This window comes from Dreissena polymorpha, chromosome 5, assembly GCF_020536995.1.
Source record: "Dreissena polymorpha isolate Duluth1 chromosome 5, UMN_Dpol_1.0, whole genome shotgun sequence".
Taxonomy (NCBI): domain Eukaryota; kingdom Metazoa; phylum Mollusca; class Bivalvia; order Myida; family Dreissenidae; genus Dreissena; species Dreissena polymorpha.
In genome coordinates, this window is record NC_068359.1 from 15,264,313 (window position 1) to 15,284,899 (window position 20,587).

General features: G+C 35.1%; 1 protein-coding gene and 1 pseudogene across 1 annotated transcript; one reads left to right on the plus strand and one right to left on the minus strand.

Annotated features, from left to right (window-relative positions):
* Positions 1-231: 231 nt before the first annotated feature.
* LOC127831056 (bifunctional 3'-5' exonuclease/ATP-dependent helicase WRN-like) lies at positions 232-3,178 on the plus strand (annotated as a pseudogene).
* Positions 3,179-16,110: 12,932 nt separating this feature from the next.
* Positions 16,111-19,775, minus strand: LOC127882246 (5-hydroxytryptamine receptor 2B-like). Its single transcript, XM_052430784.1, has 2 exons — positions 19,593-19,775; positions 16,111-17,901 (listed from the first exon to the last, which is right to left on the minus strand). Exons 1-2 carry the CDS (start codon positions 19,608-19,610, stop codon positions 16,702-16,704), a joined length of 1,218 nt encoding a protein of 405 aa, XP_052286744.1. The 5' UTR covers positions 19,611-19,775; the 3' UTR covers positions 16,111-16,701.
* Positions 19,776-20,587: the final 812 nt, after the last annotated feature.

Sequence of the window (20,587 nt, forward strand, 5' to 3'; positions counted from 1 at the left end):
CCTCACCATACATCTCTGCATGGGCCACAACGCCAAGAAGCTTGGCGAAACTTTAAGAAATAACTTTTCTTTCTTTTAAGCTTATTTATAGTATTTCTGCATAAACTTGTATGCATATCTAACTTTAAAATCCTTTATGTTGAAATTATATCAATGTGTTTCATTAAAAATATGAGAACTATTTCCCTGCCTTTTTACGCAGCTAAAATTATTCCGCCATATGTAAACAAAATGGAGAAATTGGATGCTGTCGTGCATTGCTACGACAAGAAACTGATTTTGAAAGATAAACAGCGTTAAGCTTTCATGCATTTAGCAAACAGAAAAGGAGACATTATCGTCAATCTTCCAGTTGGATATGGAAAGAGTATCATCTATCATTTACTACCCAAAGTTCTTGGTGAAAATGTCAACAAACCTGTTGTTTTGGTTGTTTCTCCATTGAATGTTATTCAGAAAGACCAGTGTGTGTCATAAAGAAAACATAACATTTCATCATGTAGACTTGACATGAGTGCTTATGTAGATGATGGTCGTGAGTTTGAACAAGATGGGGACATTAACCGGCATTTGTACAAATGCAAGACAGATGCAAACATCGGCCATCTGATACAGGGTGATTTTTCAGTTATATTGTGCCATCCTGAAGCTCTACTAAACACACACAAAGGTCGAGAAATACTGAAGTCAGCTTCAACAGCATGTTGTAGAAGTTGTCATTGATGAATGTCATATTCTGGATAAATGGTATGTTTCAAGTGGTTATACAACATGGCGTATGTGCTTTTTAATTCAATAGACAAAACTGTTACATCACTCTATGCAAGACTATAATTTTATTAATTTCAAGTTAAACCTATTTGAAGTTCATTTAAGTTTTTAACGCTGAACGATTGTTCAAGACACATTGTGCCAAAAGTCCCTATACCAGTGACCTAACTGTATATTTCTTGCTGAATTACCATTATAGAGTAGTTGCAGTAATTCAACTCTCAGCTTTATAACCCAAAGGGTAACAGATCAGTGAATCAGTTGAACACGTTAATTGCAGTGTTTTATCATTAAGTATATGATTTTTGCTTATATATAAATTAAAATAATTTATCTTTAAAAATGTAGTTGACATTACATGTACATTAAATCAAAGATTTAATAACTGTTATATCTCCATATTACATTGTTTTCGGAAAATTTACTTGCAAATTACTGAATTAAAATATATGTTAAATATACAGACGTAACCTCATTTTGTGTCTTCCATTTCATGTATAATCATTTCACGCCACACCCATTTTGGGTCACTAGGCCAAAGGTTAAGGTCACTGTGACCTCTAAAAAAAATTTGACCATCTTTCGCAGCCGAGCGTGGAGCCCGTTATGCGTTGCTCTTGTTTTATAAATTTTTAATTGTTAAAGTGTACTTAATAATTTAATGGCATGTGCAATTTTAGTTGCTGAAATCTTCAGATCTGCCTTTGTATTTTAATTGAGAATACTTTCCATTTAACTGGAAAGAGGTCTGGGTTCATAACCAGCAGAGGCTTAGAAGATAAAGCAAATTGTGATTTGTCTTGAATTATTGATTTGGGCCAACTGTAGATACACATTAAACATAAATACACGGCACATAACACTTGAATACGGGGTTATATAAACTAATATTTTGAACCCATTAGTCCAATGGCACACTTTCCTTTCTATATTTTTTAATGTACATGTTTTCTACAAAATTCTATGAGCCCTGGAGTACACATTTTAGAGGCTCTGGCTACTGGACTCGTGCTAATTTATATCCCTTGAATAAATAAAACAATGCAGGAAATAAAGTCATGCGTTTACTATTTATTCAAGCATTATTAGTATACACAACACAATATGGTGAGTGGTAATACTTTTTTGCAGCCATAAAATAAAAATAAACAATGAAATACTGACTATAATAATTTGTGAAGCTACAATGCAACTGGTATGCTGATAAAAGTTACCAGATAAAAATACTATAATCTTAGATGACGTTTCCCTTTTTATTTCCTTGGAAGGTTAATGTAGGTTTTGTCAAAAAAGTAACTTCACTACCATTATTCTTAAATACCTTTATGGAATTGTTTGTTAAGTTATGTTTTCAGCATATTACACCAAGATTAAATGTTCCAAAAAATCAGCCAATACATCTACAACTTGTACCAAAAATGTTATACCAGTGATTCCTTTTATGAAATGAATAGCTTAAAAAAATGCTTATCATGTCAACTGTTTATTGTTTTAACAAACATGTTTTTTCATTGCAGGAATAATAAAATATATTTATCAATATTGTTAATAACTATTCAAATGATACAAATACACATCTGTATTTTCAGGGGAGACGAGTTTCGAACTGCTTTCAAGGATTTAAACATTAAAGGCATTCTTTCCTTCTGTACCATTTGTTGCACTAAGTGGAACACTTACATCTGAACAGAAGAAAAACTTACCAAAGCAACTATGTTTAAGTAACTACACCGTCATCGAAAGCAGTCCGGATAAGCCAAATCTTTTCTTAGAAAAGTTTGACAAGGGAAGTTCGTGTGATGTGGAAGGTGAATATGAAGCAGTTACCCATGGAATATGTGACAGGCTGTTTCAGGAAAGGGAACAGTTTCCTGTCACACTGTTATTTCTTCCAGTGTACTTTATGAGCCAAGTTCTTATGTACTAAAATAGTATTTTTCAACCCACAAGCATTGATACTACTTTGTACAGTGCAATCTGCTCAGGACAGGATGAATATGTGATTGACAGGACAATACAAGAATTGAAGAAAACAAATCCACGTATAAGACATGTTCTAACAAATTCAATTCTAGATATGGGTTTTGACCCAGAAAATGTTACTAAAATAGTTCATGCTTGTCCGCCAAGAAATATTTCCCAGTATTTCCAGGAGATTGGTAGAGCTGGAAGGCGCGGTCAACCTGCTTTATACTGTAATTCAAGAAACATTGCCAAAAATTTACCAGGTATAAATGAATATATAATTTCTTATTGTAAAAATAATTCTTCCTGTCTGAGAAAACAGCTGTTGTCAGCCTTTGAATTCGAAAAGGACAATAACATTGAAGGCTGCAAGTGCTGCTCATTTTGTCAGCAAAACTGTGTATGTGTGGAGTGTTTCCCGATGGATAGCATTTTCAATTGAAATTTAACAAATCAACATACAATGCAAGTCAAACAAAGCAACTTATTCACATAACATCGGACACTTTCAAATTATGCAACATATTAAAATTGTTATTGTTCATGTACAGCTGTATAAACATTATAGTCAAGTTTAAACAGCACTGAGAGTATTTGAATCTGTCACATCTATAAATGTTAAAAACCTGAATTCTGAACAAGATACAATTTCACTATCCAAAATAGTATTGTTGTTATATTTCAATTCAGTTCTGTAATCAGAATATATATCAGATTTATTGCAAGAATAAAGTAACATAAATAAACGTACCCGGTAAGCAAATTCGATTAATTGGTGTACCCGCCGAATTAAAACATCTTTTAGTTTCAATCAGGTACTCTTTCAAAGGGTACTCTGAACCGACCAAATCACCCTGACAAAACTTAAGCAAGAACCTACGAAGAATACAAAAACACATTTAGTGCAGACAGAATTTTTTTCAAGTTCAATCAATTAAGGTGCCATTACTAACAGAACTGAACCCAAAAAACTTGCATGGGTGCCCCAACAATATAATAATACTAAACTTATATTTAAAATTGCATGACAGTTCAGTTAATAGTGTTATTTAGAAACAGCTCATTGCAGAAAAAAATTCAATCAATTCAGGGGACATTACTCTTGAAACCAGAAACCATTTTACTATTTCTGGTCACCATGACCTTTGACCTAGTGACCTGAGTTATCATCCGGAAACCTTTTTACTATTTCGAGTCACTGTGACCTTGACCTTTGACCTAGTGACCTGAAAATCAATAGGGGTAATCTGCGAGTCATTTTCAATGTACCTATGAAGTTCCATGATCCAAGGCATAAGTGTTTACGAGTTATCATCCGGAAACCATTCTACTATTTCGGGTCACCGTGAACTTGGCCGTTGACCTAGTGACCTGAAAATCAATAGGGGTCATCTGCGAGAAATGATCAATGTACTATGACCTAGTGACGTCAAACCATGTGTGTAGATCTCAATGAGATTTATGCACATTTGAAGTTAAAAGAACATAGACACAAGAATTTTTATTTTATAAGCAAGGTTCAACTTTGGGACACACACACACATACAATTACAGACAGACAGGCCAAAACAAAACACCTCTTGATCATTCGATCTGAGGTCATAAAAACCACTGCAATAATACTACTAGTGACACAAATCTTAAATGTCATCTTCACTATCACTGTCTTCCTGCTCAACTGTTACATGCAGTCCACGTGTTAACCTTATAATTATCTGGTTCAGTCTGTCCTTCATCATTGGGAGTTAGTCCTCATTGACAGGAAACGGTTTAACATTGTTAAAGCCAGGGCACTTTCGCCCAGGAGAATACTTGAAAGGTTTGCGTAGTATCTTTGCAACTGACTCTTTGTCGGATTCATTAAGAGGTTTGCTATGGTGCCCACTTTTGGGTTTAATGTTAACACATTCATCCAATTTTGAGCATATTTCAGATATTGTGTCAGCTGTCCCTTTTACACGCTGAATTGACTTTTCAATCTTGTTAGCACCAACATTTCCGACAAACGGAGGCATTAACGTTATTTAACAATGAAGAAAATACTTGATCATTATCTATTAGAAGTTGAAGTTTGTCTGGAAAACCATCAGCCTTTCATTTTCTCCAACTTACTTTATGTGATCGTGTATTCACTGCACAACAAACAAAACAATCCACCTGATTAAATTTCAACGGTGGAGGCGGCCATGTTGTTTTGTTGTGACCATGTGACTAAAGGTTACAGTACACTAAATAACCGTTTCATGAAGGGTTGTACTCTCTAAAAAAATACCATAGTTGACAGGAAGGCATGTTTCACACTTTTTTCTAGTATTCGGGTGTTATCTTTCGGAGATAATGGTAGGGCATGAATAGGGGTTCACTACTGAATCCCTGAAATATGATACACTTGAAGACTATAGTAAACCATCGCACTGAAAAAGGTTACACTCCACTAAGAAACGGCCGAAAAAAAAGTTGCAAAAACTGTCGATTTTGCTTTGTATCAAGTTCTTTCTTGCATTGAACATAACATATCTTTTTTATTGCATAATCGATTCCGCTTAGAATGGCCTTTAAGAAAAGGTATGGTTATCTGGGTCTCTATGTGCAAAATGTTGCATTTATTTTGGCCTAAAGTTGTCGCTTTCACATTGAATTATATAGGGAAACTATTAAGTGTATTCTGACTTAAAAGTGACATCCGGTGGAAAGTAGTCCGTGAGCCCACGACAGAGGTGAATGCAATAAACCGCACAATCTCTTGCACGACGGTTACATTACATTCACCTCTGTGTTGGGCTCAGAACGTACTATTGTTATGAAAGTGCCTCATTCATGTCATGATCATTCCAAGCATTCATCATTGAGGTAACATTATACTAAACAATCTCTTGCGACGGTTTCATTGCATTCACTGTATTAAAGAAAACCATCTCATACCAGGGGCCCGTATTCACAAACCGATTCTTAGACTTAAGAATAAAGAATAGACTTAGAACCAAGAAAATATGTTCAGTGTTTGAATATATACAGGCCTCCACTGGTGATTTTGTCATTAACAAAATATTCTATATAAAGAATAATATAGATAGAGATGTTTACTGCAGAGTTTGACTCAAAATTTAAAAAAAATCTTGAATATTCTAATTTAAAGAATTTTCTTCATTCTTAGACTTAAGTCTAAGAATTGTTTGGTGAATACGGGCCCATGATATCTTATATCAGTCTAAATTCATTACTATAAAATTAATATGGTTTTTTGATGTTAAGAAACGGACATGCATACACACGTCGAAGCAATTCCTAACGTCACTCAATAAAAATTATGTTCAAGTGTTAACATTTGTGAAGCGCGTGGAATGATTCCATCTGCGTAAATGGGCAATAAAATAGTTCCAAAGAGTTGCATTAAAACTCGCAAGTTTTTGCACGATTTATCTTTCATTTAAAAGTCATATTTCTTAATTTAATGCATGCGATCTTATATATCAAATGAAATATACATTGAATGCGTTTGTTCGGTTTTACCTATTTTAAAGGCAAAATGGCAAGCTGAGCATTTCGCAGAGTTGTATGTGAGAGCAAGGAACGACACCTCTTCGTGGAGATTGTGTCACTTGAAGTACTGCCGGAGATCAACAAGCTTATCCGACCTAGATTGGTTACCTCCCCTTATCTATCGCGTACTCTCTATATAGTCAACGGAGGCAACGGTTATATTCATCGGGGCACTAGTTTATATCCGACCCTGCTTTATTATGTTAATGTTTGTAACAGAGGCAGGACAAATATTTGGTTTAGCTGTACGTCCACTTTAGAGTCAAAGTGAGGTCAGTGATATTTTGAATAGGAAATGGTAGAAAAATTAATGTGGAGTTATACAAAAAGTGTAACAAAGGGATGGTAGTGCTGAACACAGACGTAAAATTGACTGGCATTGTCACAGATGAAAGGACCTACATTACACTCATTTTATTCCTCCCGCATCACGTTGCAATATTGATTTCACATCAACTAACAATAAAACACTGCACCTCTGACAATTATGCTACAGTTCGATGAGAATAAAGTCAGAACACGACAATCTGATGACAATTACGCAATAACACGACAGTATGATAACGATTACGCGGAACACGAGAGTATGATGACGATTACGCGAGAACACGACAGTATGATGATGATTATGCGATAACACGATAGTAAGGTTACGATTACGCGACAACACAACAGTTCAAAGACGATTACACGAGAACACGACAGTGTGATGACGATTATGCGAGAACACGGAAGAATGTTGACGACAACGCGAGAGCACGACACTATGATGACTATTGTTCGATAACACGACAGTATGATGACAATTACGCGAGAACACGACAGTATGGTGACGATTACGCGAGAACACGACAGTATCATGATGATTACGCGAGAACTAGACAGTAAGATGACGATTACGCGAGAACACGACAGTATGATGACGATAATGTGAGAACACGGCAGTTCAAGGCGAGTTTACGATGCTGAATACCGTCATAGCACTTTGGTTGTCTCGCGTTATTATCCTCGTACTGTCGAGCATTGACTTTAAATCATTCCATGCATTGGCGATGGCCCTATCAGTATTTCGCACTTTGTAATGCAAAATGTGTATAGCTTTTCAGTTTTAAACTGTACAACGACTTGCATGTTACATTGACTTGAATATCAGTTAGAAGAGGAGAGAACAAACAAATCAGAACAACGCAACAATCGGCCGAGAGCGGATCCATCTACTTTAATGAATTTTATTAAATTTTCGAATTATTTAAATTTCGAAGAGTTAAAATATCAAATTGTCACAAATATTTAATGAACGGTATTCACGAAGAACCAATTTACTTGAGTCTATCTCGAGTCAAATCTATAGGTCATTTTTTTTTAATTTGCAAGCCGCACATTGTTTCATTAACGCTTTGATAACTAATTACTAGAGAAGTGATGCTTCAATAAAGCATACATGAAACTCACAATAGGCAACGTTAGAACTACTCTGTGGTTAATTTGTTTTACGTACATAATATTCGATGTCCAATATTTCCAAATGGATCTTAGCAATGGCTTATCAGCGCGGGTGCAGCGGCGGCGCACACCTCATCTGAAACCAAATATACAATTTGTTGACAATGTTTTTTACTCGTAACAAAAATCAACAGGCGGTGGAGTGCGCCGTCGCGGATCGATAGATTATACAGTGCATTAAACACTGTCCTGCTTAGGGCACGCCTTTTATATTAACTTATTGCATTCATTCCCTGAGATAGTAACAAAACAAAATCAAAACCAATATGTTGGACGAAAAATAAACCGCTTTCAACAGGGGTTTCATATATGAATGTAGCGCACTTTCGCGACAGCTGTAAATTGCAAGTCTGGCGACCGAATTACCCGTCTAATTAGTGGCATACAAAATCTTAACTCTTTCAGTTCTGGAACCGAATTCTGAAGGCCTTTGCAGACAGTTTGGATCCAGATGAGACGCCACAGAACGTGGCATTTCATCAGGATCCAAACTGTTTGCTAATCTGATAAACGACAAATTTCCCAGCATGCTAAGGTTTAATGTGATTTTACAACGCCTAAGTCCGCTGCTCAAGTTAACTTCCTCATTTAACGTTATTAGTCGCCTCAATTTAACGCGGATGGAGTGCTTTGAAAGGATCACTGAAGTGATAATTTGTAAATTGAGATACCCACAATTATATTTGTTGTATGTTGCTAAGATATTGTAAAGTACTTACACTCTGTCTGGTTTATCAATAACACGATTTCAAAACAACTTACGGTTCAGTAAAGTATTTTGGGGATTTTATAAACGAATAAATATGAACAAGTACTAAAATTCGTGGCCTTAATTTACGATAAACTATTGGAAATTGGAAAATTGATACATTATATTAAATTTCCTTTTTAAAAAGTATATGTTATATGAGAAAAAATTTTCACAGAATTTTAAGCATTGTTGAACTGCGAGCATTAAATGCAAATGTCGTGAAGTTTTTAAACATACTGCTTATAATCCAAAATTTTAAAAACTTAAAAAATCATGTGTTACTGTATTTTTAACTATTTCGAAAAAAAAAAGTCTAAACTATATCTTCATTGTTTTACAGTCGGCAAATTGATACACACGAATACGGATAATTACACATATAAATCACAAAACAATGGATGTATCACTATAAAAAGCATAAATACATTGCAAGCGAACACATCGAATTTAAATTGTGCATACACATGTATATGAGATTCAACTATCAGTCAATCGAACGACATGACTAAAGGTAGTGGAGACAAATCGTCGCCCTCCTACAGGAAATAAATACAGTCGTTGTCATGCGATGTCATTTACGACAATCAAGAGAACCAAACAGTAATACATGTATAATAACGATGCATGATAGTATATTCATCGCTTCTTACAAATCCATCCAAAGAAAAATTATCTAAAATTACTGTTGAAAATTCCGTAAATCCACGGGTTTAGACTGCTGTTTAGCAGAAATGAACTTGATCCAATTTTAAACCAAACGAGACCGGCATCGGGCAGAAACTCCGTCTCGTGTTGGCGTTTGACAACGCGCCAAACAGTTAGTGATAGGTACGGTAGAAAACTGACGATGAACACTATGGTAACGATCACCATGACCACGGTGATGTTCACTGCCTCGCTGATATGCCTGACTGTTTATGTGCGCCCCTCGATTTCTTATATACTGTGGAATGTCGATGAATGCTGGTTAAAAGAGATTGCTGTTTGCGGTTTGATAATGCCTATTCCTCGGTTCCTTTCATTTTGTCTTCCATCTTTTGACTGCAGTCAGATAAGGAAGTTTCAACCTCAGTAGACGACGGAGTTCTGTTTTTGCTCGGTGTGTTCATCATTAATCTTTTCTTGTGGCTGAAGATTGTATGCCCTATAATGCTATACAACACTATCAAAACCACCGATAACACAACAAACAGAAGAAAGCGCGCAGAAAGCGTTAATAATGTTTATAAATTTTTCTGTTCTTTTCATTTTAATTTCATTGTACACTAGGTTAAATAATATTAAATAACTTGGTTTCTCTAGAGCTATTAACATAGTTTTCCCTAAGGTATGAAGAACATGTCTTAAAATAGACATTGTGCATGTGATTTAGTCTTAGCTGTTTTACTCTATTGCTAACATTTAACATATTCAGATGAACATAGTCCTGCCAAGTCATACAATGTCTTGGAGAGTAACCTTTTATCAATCGGATTACCTTGTTCTGGACGATTTGGAGTTTAGATTTTAGACCTTTATTCAACCTTCGTACCAGGATGAACAAGAATAATCGAAGTGACACTGTAAACGTGCAGATGATAACATTTTATTTGTGTTAAAATCCAAACATCTATTACGTCTATACAAAAATTTAAATTAACCATTGACCTTAGAGATAATGTTTTGTACAATAGCTTCTCCTGATAAAAAAATACTGGAAGGCCGAAGTACTTTACTTGTTTAGTACTATTTATCTTATGACCATTACAAGTGACTTGTGAAGACCCTTGCTTAGTTAAATTTCGTTTTGGGCCGAAAAGAATAGTTTTCCCCAAGTGCAAGGATAACTTATTATCTACCAGTCAGCCCGAACAGTTTTCTAAAACATTACCAAGTTTGGCAGATATAAAATCAGGGTCCTTATGGCTAAACAATATTGTGCTGTCATCAGCGTACAATATAAGTTTGCAATCATTATTAATGCTAGTGACTATGTCATTAACGAAACATACAATACAATAAATGTATATACAATAAATGTATATAAATTTATGGAAAGATTATATATTCATATCTATTGTCAAAACTTGTACAACTGAACGAAAAATATTGTTTAGTTTTATAAAGCTTTTGTTCCGACCCATTTAACATATATTGTCATGCATTTGCACGCATGCATCTGCGTATGTCAATATTTTCGACATGAGATGTATTTATGTATAAATCGAATATTTTTTAACCTTTTGCAACGTTCTGAAACAAAATATGGTTAAAACACAAAACACAAACATACAGTAGTGGATACAAGTTGCTTTTTTGACAAAATGCCTCTCTTCGCCACTCAGAATCATAAATGTTGTTTCATATTATTTTCCAATAGGCATTTAACGGATCCACTCACGTTCGTTTACTCATATGAGTCAGGTGCATGGAATAACTTCTTTATATCGAATTGATCCATATGCTATTACCCTAAAGCAAACACTTCACATGATTGGCACTGAGAGTTTGCTGTAATGAATGTCTTATTTATTTTAGTTATTTCCTTATCATAAAATAAGCGAAATGTTTTTAAAAACCTCCAACCATCTACAAGATATTAAGAATTCAAGAAAACGTTTACAAGATATTAGTGTTGTTCATACTGATTTTTTCCGTTTTTGAAATGTTTTAAATACGGATGCAAAAGGTTACGCAAAGTTAATCGTTTGAATCCCAACATAATATAAGCATGCCATTAAACAATACAAATTATCCGATATTTGTTTGATGGTTCACATAATTAGAGTAATGATATTGCTTTCTTTTAGCTGTGAAACAACATGATTTATTTGTTTATATTTTAATGATACCTTTTCGGTATTTAATCGCAATACCTAATATTTATATGCATCGTATTTGAATCTCATTCCGATTATTCACAGAGTTTAGTTTTATTGATTATTTTTAGTTACAGTAACCTCAACATTCGACCTCGTCAGAAATAGAGGGTCGTGCTTAAAAATCATGCCATCCCAAATACAAAATGTGTTCTTCGATATTTTTCAAGTTATTTTAGTGATGACAGACAAGGACTAGGGAAATTAACAAAAGACAAAATTAACATATAACCAAGTGTGTATACACAGTTTAATTATCAAATATTTTTGCTGAGTTATTACAATATTGTGTTTTATTCTATTTATAGTAACAGCGATTAGAACTTTGACTTCTGGTGAAAAGCCAAGTTATTCATTATCCTTACATTACTCTTAATTAATATACCATGATTAAAGAGAACGCATGGTTCTTTCTCAGAAATCTCATGATCAAGTTGTTAGTTATTTAAAAAATTTTCAGACAAACACACATGCGGACGGTTAAACAAAGAAAGGGGCTGACTTGCATATAAAATATCTAATTTGCTTTCGGAGTCGCTACATTATTAAGTTTGTTCTATTATAGTAACAGTGACATCATCTTTCACGTTTTGTGAAATGGGTCATTTATAGTCCACACGTAAAATTTCATAAGTTAACCAACTTAAATCCGCGGTCTTTAATGCCTTTTGATAAAAAGTGGTATGCAGTTGTGTGGACGGGCGGAATTACTGGAAGACAAACGGATGAACAGACAGTCATACGGATAGAGGGTTACATCTAACCCCATATTGCCTTGTTATGCTGGATAATATACGTTAACTGAAATGATACCTATACCCACAAGCTATATGTGCCTTCCTTTTGATGTACTTTCATAAAATAATATACACGGACAGCTTGAAAATGTGTAGAAAGCGCTCTGATAAATGTAATAGTATATAATAAGTTACGACAGTCACAATATTCGTCATCTAAATGGAGTACGATGTTTGTGTTTGCCGTGGTAAGAGGGTTTACGAAATGTCTGATTATTGTTTGCTTTTATTTGATTTATGTATTCGTAAAATTGTAAAAATTATTTACTTGCATCATATCTTTCTTTTCGAAGTCAATATCGTTTGCAAATGATTGTTGATCGGAAAATGAAAGGTCGCGCTTTGTGTTTTCAATATGCTAAAATAAGAGTGAGTAGGAAACGGCTTTAGAAAATTATCTATCTGGGCTAGAACGCTCATGTTTTAGAAAAAGTAATTATGTAGCTTGGTTTCCCTTTGAATGTTGTCTTCAAGGGGTATTTGCCTTTGACTGTTTGCGATTATGCATGATATATAGGCCAGTCACAATCGTGATTGTCAAGGTCTTATCCACTAAAATGTTTGCAAATGTTTCTTTCGTGGTATGTTGAATTGTATGGGTAGCGTTCTTTTGTTCAAAAGGTCACCTTTTATGTATTTTGTATGACTTAGTTATCATGTGAGCGTTTTCTTATAAAATACCATTAATATAACAAAATCAAAGGTAGGAGAGATTCTCAAGATCTTGATATAAGTCATTTGGGTTTTTGCAGACAGACAGAAGGACGGTTAAACATGGGAAATGGATTGACAGACAGGTATATGAAAACAATATATGAATACATAAGTTTTATGATGATCTATTGTTTTTTTGGAGTCATATCATTATTGAGTCTGTTCTTTTTTTTAGTAACAATGACCTTACCTTTGACATCTGATTGAAAAAGGGTTTTGCATAATTATCACACATTTTTTAATATACGAAGTTTCATCAAAGTTTCTTCAATATTTGTTAAGAAATCGCTTACCGGTAAACAAGTTTGTCGAACGGAATTTGAAAAAAAAACTTGTGTACATTTTCTACAATTTGAAGGAATGCTAAAAGCGATTAATAACACTTGGGATTGCCAAAACTCGAAAACATCACGAGAATGAAGGAGGAATATTATTTCCCTATCATTCAAGGATATATTAAACATGTAATTGCACAACACAAATAACCCTTGTATATATAACATGTGAATACACATGAAATACAAAAGGTCAAGCAAAATGGAATAGCCTTTTCAGAATTGAGGGCTCGGAATGGGAAATGATACATACGTGTGTATTTAAAACAACAAAAGAAGGACAGTGGGTAAACCTATAGCCCCCTTTCGGTGAAACCGGTAGAGGACTATTCTATTAAATAATTTCAGAAAAATCCAATATTTATGCATTCATCTGATAAAATAATAATGTACATGAATGTCCCCGAACTAAATAATGTATTTTTGTGTCGCTTAAAATGATCACAAATAGTGTACGTACATGTTGGTGTGGTTTTAATGCCTTGCTAAGACGGATACTTATGTTGTTATAATACATTTAATAAAAAATTATTGTCACCTTCCTCTTGGCGACGGATGCCACATGATTTGACATGTATGATTGGCTCTCAATCAGTAATATTTTTCAGTGAAGATTTTTAGAGTTGTTGTTGCTGTACAAATCTGTAAAACATTTTATTTCTGAGATAGTACAATTTTCGCCACAGGTTCATGATTTGAACAAACTTAGCTCAGCTCATAATAAGATGTTGCATTCCACATGTTTCAAGGATGGGCATTGTGGTTTATAATGAAATATTGTATTTTAGATAGTTTGCTAGTTAAGTTTATTTTAACCATGCAATCGACAGGGTTTGGCCAGTTTTGACAGCAGGTTCGTGAATTTTAACCAACTGTGAAGAATATTGATTTCACACCAACAAACAATTAATCTATGCGCCTCTGGCGATTATGCTACGATTCGATTAGGATAACGCGAGAACACGACAGTATGATGATGATTACGCGAGAACACGACAGTAAGACGACGAGTACGCAATAACACGACAGTAAGAAGACGATTACACAATAACACGACAGTACGAAGACAATTACGCAAGAACACGACAGTAGGATGACGATTACGCGATTACACGACAGTATGATGACGATTACGCGAACCAACGACAGTATGATGACGATTACGCGAGAACAGGACAGTAAGAAGACGATTACGCATGAACACGACAATAAGAAGACGATTACGCAAGAACACGACAGTATGATGACGATTACGCGAGAACAGGACAGTAAGAAGACGATTACGCAATAACACGACAGTACGAAGAGGATTACGCAAGAACACGACAGTATGATGACGATTACGCGAACCAACGACAGTATGATGACGATTACGCGAGAACAGGACAGTTAGAAGACGATTACGCAAGAACACGACAATACGAAGACGATTACGCAAAAACACGACAGTATGATGACGATTACGCGAGAACAGGACAGTAAGAAGACGATTACGCAATAACACGACAGTTCGAAGACGATTACGCAAGAACACGACAGTATGATGACGATTACGCGATTACACGACAGTATGATGACGATTTGGCGAGAACACCACAGAAAGAAGACGATTACGCAAGAACACGACAGTATGATGACGATTACGCGAACCAACGACAGTATGATGACGATTATGCGAGAACAGGACAGTAAGAAGATGATTACGCAAGTACACGACAGTACGAAGACGATTACGCAAGAATACAACAGAATTATGATGATTACGCGAAACAACAACAGTATGAAGACGATTACGCGAAAACAGGACAGTAAGAAGACGATTACGCAAGAACATGACAGTTCGAAGACGATTACGCAAGAACACGACAGTATGATGACGATTACGCGAAACAACGACAGTATGATGGCGATTACGCGAGAACACCACAGAAAGAAGACGATTACGCGATTACATGATAGTATAATGACGATTACGCGAGAAAACGACACTGCGAAAACAATTACGCGATGGCACGACAGTATGATGACGATTACGTGAGAACAAGACCGAATGATGATGATTATTCGAGAACACGACAGTATGATGACGAGTACGCATAGATTATTGAGTCTGTTTTGAGTCAAAACTGTAAGTGACTAGTTAAATTTTCTGTAAGCCGCACATGACATTGTTTCATTCAACGCACTGATTACTAATTACTAGGGAAGTGATGCGTAAATAAAGCATACCTGAAACTCAAAATAGATCATGTAAAAATAACTTCTTGATTAATTTGTTTTACGTGCATTATATTCGATGTGCAATATTTCCAAATGCATCCCTGAAGGAAGCTAATCAGCGACGCACACCTTCGTTTAAATATCTCAAACAAAATATACAATTTATTGAAGATGCTTTTCACTCTTCACAGAAATCAACAGAAGGCGGAATGCGCCGTCGCGGATCGATAGTTTATACAGTGCATTAAACACTGTCCTGTTTACGGCACGCCTTTTATAATAACTTATTACATTCATCCCCTGAGACAAAATCAACATCAATACGTTGGAAAAAAATAAACCACTCTCAACAAGGGTTTCGTAAATGAATGTAGCGCACTTTCGCGACAGCGGAATATCGCCAGTCTGGCGACCGAATTACCCGTCTAATTGGTGGCATATAACATCTTGTGATTTTGCAACGAAAAGTCCGCTGTTCAAGTTAACTTCCTGATTTTCCGTTACAAGTCGCCTGGGTTTAACGCGGATGAAGTGCTTTGAAAGGGTCGCTGAAGTGTTATTTGCAATTGAGATACCACAATTATATTCAGTTTGTGTTGCTAAGATATTGTAAAGTACTTAATAACAATACGATTTCAAAACAACATAACGTTCAGTAAAATATTTAGGGGATTTTATTAACGAACAAAATATGAACAGGTACTAAAGTTCGTGGCCTTGATTTACGATAAACTATTGGAAATTGGAAAATTGATACTTTATATTAAATTTCCTTTTTTAAAGTATATGTGAGAGATTTTTTTTCACAGATTCTTAAGCATTGTTCAACTACGAGCATGTAAGGCAAATGTCGTGAAGTTTTAAACCTATTGATTATTTTCCAAAACTTAAAAAAATCTTAAAAATATATTTGTTACTGTATTTTTAAGTATTTCGAAATAAATTCTAAACTATATTTCCAGTGTTTTACAGTCGGCAAAATAAATACGAACAATGACATATATAAATCTCAAAACAATAGATTTAAAACTAACAAATAGCACAAATACATTGCAAGCGGAAACATCGTCTTTGAATTGTGCGTACACATGTATATGAGATTCAATTATCAGTCAATCAAGTGACAAGACGAAAGGTAGTGGAAACAAATAGTCGCCCTCTAATGAATGAAGTCGTTGCCATGCGATGTCATTTAAGGTAATCAAGGGAATCAAACAGTCATATAATAATTATGAGTAATAATATATTCATCGCTTCTTACAAATCCATCCAAAGAAAAACTGTCTAAAATTACTGTTGAAAATTCCGTAAATCCACGGGTTGAGACTGCTGTTTAAAAGAAATGACCTTGATCCAATTTTAAACCAAACGAGACCGGCATCGGACAGAAACTCCGCCTCATGTTGGCGTTTGACAACGCGCCAAACAGTAAGTGATAGGTACGGTAGAAAACTGACGATAAACACTATGGTAACAATCACCATAACGACGGTTATTTTCACTGCCTCGCTGTCTATACCTGATGGTTTGTGTGAATCCGTCGATTTCTTAGATACAGTGGAATGTCGCTTAATGCTGGTAAAAAGAGATTGTGTTGCTGTTTGTGGTTTGATAACGCCTTTCTCAGTTCCTTTCATTTTGTCTTCCATCTTTTGACTGCAGTCAGATAAGGAAGTTTCAACCTCAGTAGACGACGGAGTTCTGTTTTTGTTCGGTGTGTACATCATTAATCTTTTCTTGTGGCTGAAGATTGTATGCCCTATAATGCTATACAGCACAATCAAAACCACCGATAACACAACAAACAGAAGAAAGTGGACTCCATTAAAGACCCAGACATATTTCTGGTAAGCGACTTCTTTGGTAGATGTGCAGTCCGCGCCCATAAGATCAAGGCCATATGTATTTGGTATTGGCACTTGAATCGATCCATATATTACAAGCGATGGCCACGACAACAGAATAGCTATCCCAATAATCCCTAAGCTCACAAACTTTGCAGTTCTAATCCCCATCTGAGGCTTAGTCAACCGACATATCTTTTTAAACCGATCCGTTGCTATAGCAACAAGAGTCAAAATTGACCCAATTCCGGCAAAGTAGTTCACAAACCGCAGTATTTTGCAGGCGACGTTATATTCAAACGTGTAAAATAACTCAATATCAGCGATTTCAGTTGGCATGGATATTGCACAAACGATGACGTCATATAAGGCCAAAATCACGATGAAGAACGTATTTGTTGTCAGCTTCGTCTTAGCGCCATAGTAATAACACACCATTGGGTTTCCTACGAGGCCTAGAACCATCATAATACAAATGTAAACCGTAGCGGGAACCATCAGGCGCGCCATCTTGTCATTCAGTTGCTGTATTAAGGCAACGCGGTCGGACAAAAACGTGTCGTTGCTAAGCATCGTACTATTGTTAGAAGCCATCTTGTTCGTCTGAAAATATATTTTGAAGATTATATAGGATGATTAATATACATGCATTGAAAAACGAAAACAAAGGGGTCAATTATTCGTGTGGACCTTCGGTAGCATACAAACATTGATAACGAAATTTTTGTCTTCCACTTAGACCCCTCGACCATCCTTCCGCATACATTTAGGGATGTTTTTTAGTATAGGCAATCCTCGTAGTTTCAAAAAATATAACGACAGCAACAGAACTCTCCAAATTATTCAATCGTTTCGCGTTGCAACGCTTTATGATTTTCAGGTTTTTAAATCGTCAAAAGATGATAATTATGGCTATATTAGAGTATGGTAAATGTTAAGTATTACTGTTTTCTCACAAATATCATAACTTAATCGAAAACTTGCGAATCTGAAACAACTTTTTTAAATTTTGTCAATGTACCAAAACGTGAAAAGGCCCCTTTAAAGTTCAGTTTAAGGCAGTTTTTAGTATAAAGCTTTCTTAATCTTAAAACGTGTCCTTGTTTAGACGTTGTGTGAGCTTAGAAAATGTGGTGACAATTTAATTACTAGAACCACTTTATATGAAATAAAATTATCAGCAATCATCAATGACGCTGGAATATCGAAAACCTGTAACACTACGACAAGATTTTAATGGAGGAAATTCCTCCCTTCAGGAAACGTAAGTGTGTTTTTTATATTGTATGTTATTTTCCATATGTGATCAGTTCACAATTATTGTATTCAACATTATAATCACATTATGTTTTAATATGTGAATGACTGTCGTTGAAGAACTGAAATATATGCCATAAAAGATTCAACCACTTTGTTCGGTGTAATAGCCGAATAAAAGGTATTGTCATTTTACAGTACAGGAGAAGAGTATGCTCAGATATATGCATGGCGAATTATGCATGATTTTTTCGCAAAATAAACTACAGAAATTTATAATTTGAACGACAAAGTTCAAATAATAATAGGGTGTACCACTTAAACAATACCGACTTTAACAATACCTACTTTTAACAGTTTGGAGTCAAAATGTGTTGATGAACAAGGTTAAAGCATTATCGTTCTTACACGTACACCGTACCATATTACATTCTTAAACTCACGTGGTCTTTCATACAACGCAAATATACAAATGACTACTTCCAAATATTTAATGACAAAATATGTTAATATACCACTATTAAACCTAGGGATTAACAAGTGACACAGCGTATGGTGGATATATTGTGTGCGTATAGTGTTTCAACAATTAATTCCCCCATGCGTTGTACGACTAATGAATTACATTATGTATGCGTAGCGAGCCAGTGTCCCTCCCAGCTAATGTTATCAATACGTGAAACAGACAGACGGTGCACTTTAAAAGTCAATCCTTTTTAAATTATTGTATTAAAGCTCATATCAATTTGCTTAGAAATGTTTAGATATATTGCTTACAAACAGAGACGCTTAAGTAAAATAAGCTCATGTGTTAATAATATATCAATGCACGTAAAATGCTCGAAATGCGATTACATCTTTTATTTTGTTATGAATGTAACACGTTTTTAACTATCAAAACCACAAGATTTACTCGATTAAAACAAAGCACTCAGGCATTACCCTAAAACTTGTACATTGAAAACGCATATTCTATCATCAAACGACATAAAAGATTTTACATACGCAGTAGCTATAATTAATTAATACCATCTTACCGTTGTGTGTGCCCGCATAATAATAAACACTCAGCAATGTTTAAACGTTTCCTTTTGTAATCGTTCCGTCATTTATCTAGTCCTCTTGAGGGCGTATAAAGCACGCGCACTCTTAAAAAATGCGTGTTGAACACATTGCAAAATGTTCACTAAATGATGTTGATTTCAATAGTGCGTGATAACTTGAACAACACATATCTGTATGCATATCCGGTGAGAGTTGTCCCGTATCATCTTATCAGTGATTTAAGTTCATGCATGTATACGGTCCTGATAACGACACGCGTAATATTTGTGAATTTATCACCTCCTGTAAGAGTTTCACAATCAAACAAACATTAATTGGTTTAATAATAAATAACCCGCTCTCAAAAATTCGAACGGGCGCATTCTACTTGTCGTCGACAACCAGCAAGGGTTTAAGATAAGAAATTACGAGCACTATTGCAAAAGCGGTTAAACCTGGCTCCCGACTAAGCGTCTAACTCATGGTATACAGAATATATGTGATATTGCTTTTACCAAACCGAAGACCTATATTTGCACTTTGAACTTCATCCAAACTTCCTGATTAGCTTATCATAGATTGAATGCAGATGTAGAGCTTTGTTGAGTCACTGAAGTGGACATTCGCCACTGAAACACCACCGTTAGATTCAGTACGCATTGATTGGTTATTTAAAGCACGTACAACTCTGCAAGGTTGATTGCAAAACCTCCGAGTGACATGTTGTTTGTCGACACTTTGGGGAATTTTGCCGGTTAGCATAAATTATTCAAAGGACAATATGAAACTATATACTTATAGTAAAATGAAACGTCCGAGTTTTTATGCATTTAACAGTCAGATGTGTACTAACACATAATTATCGTCGTGAACATCTTAAATAAGATTGTTAAATACCTACATTCATAGAACAGAACATACAGTTTGTTAAGACTTATACATAAGAACATCGTCTTTAATGCGTATAATTATAAATAAAATAATTCGC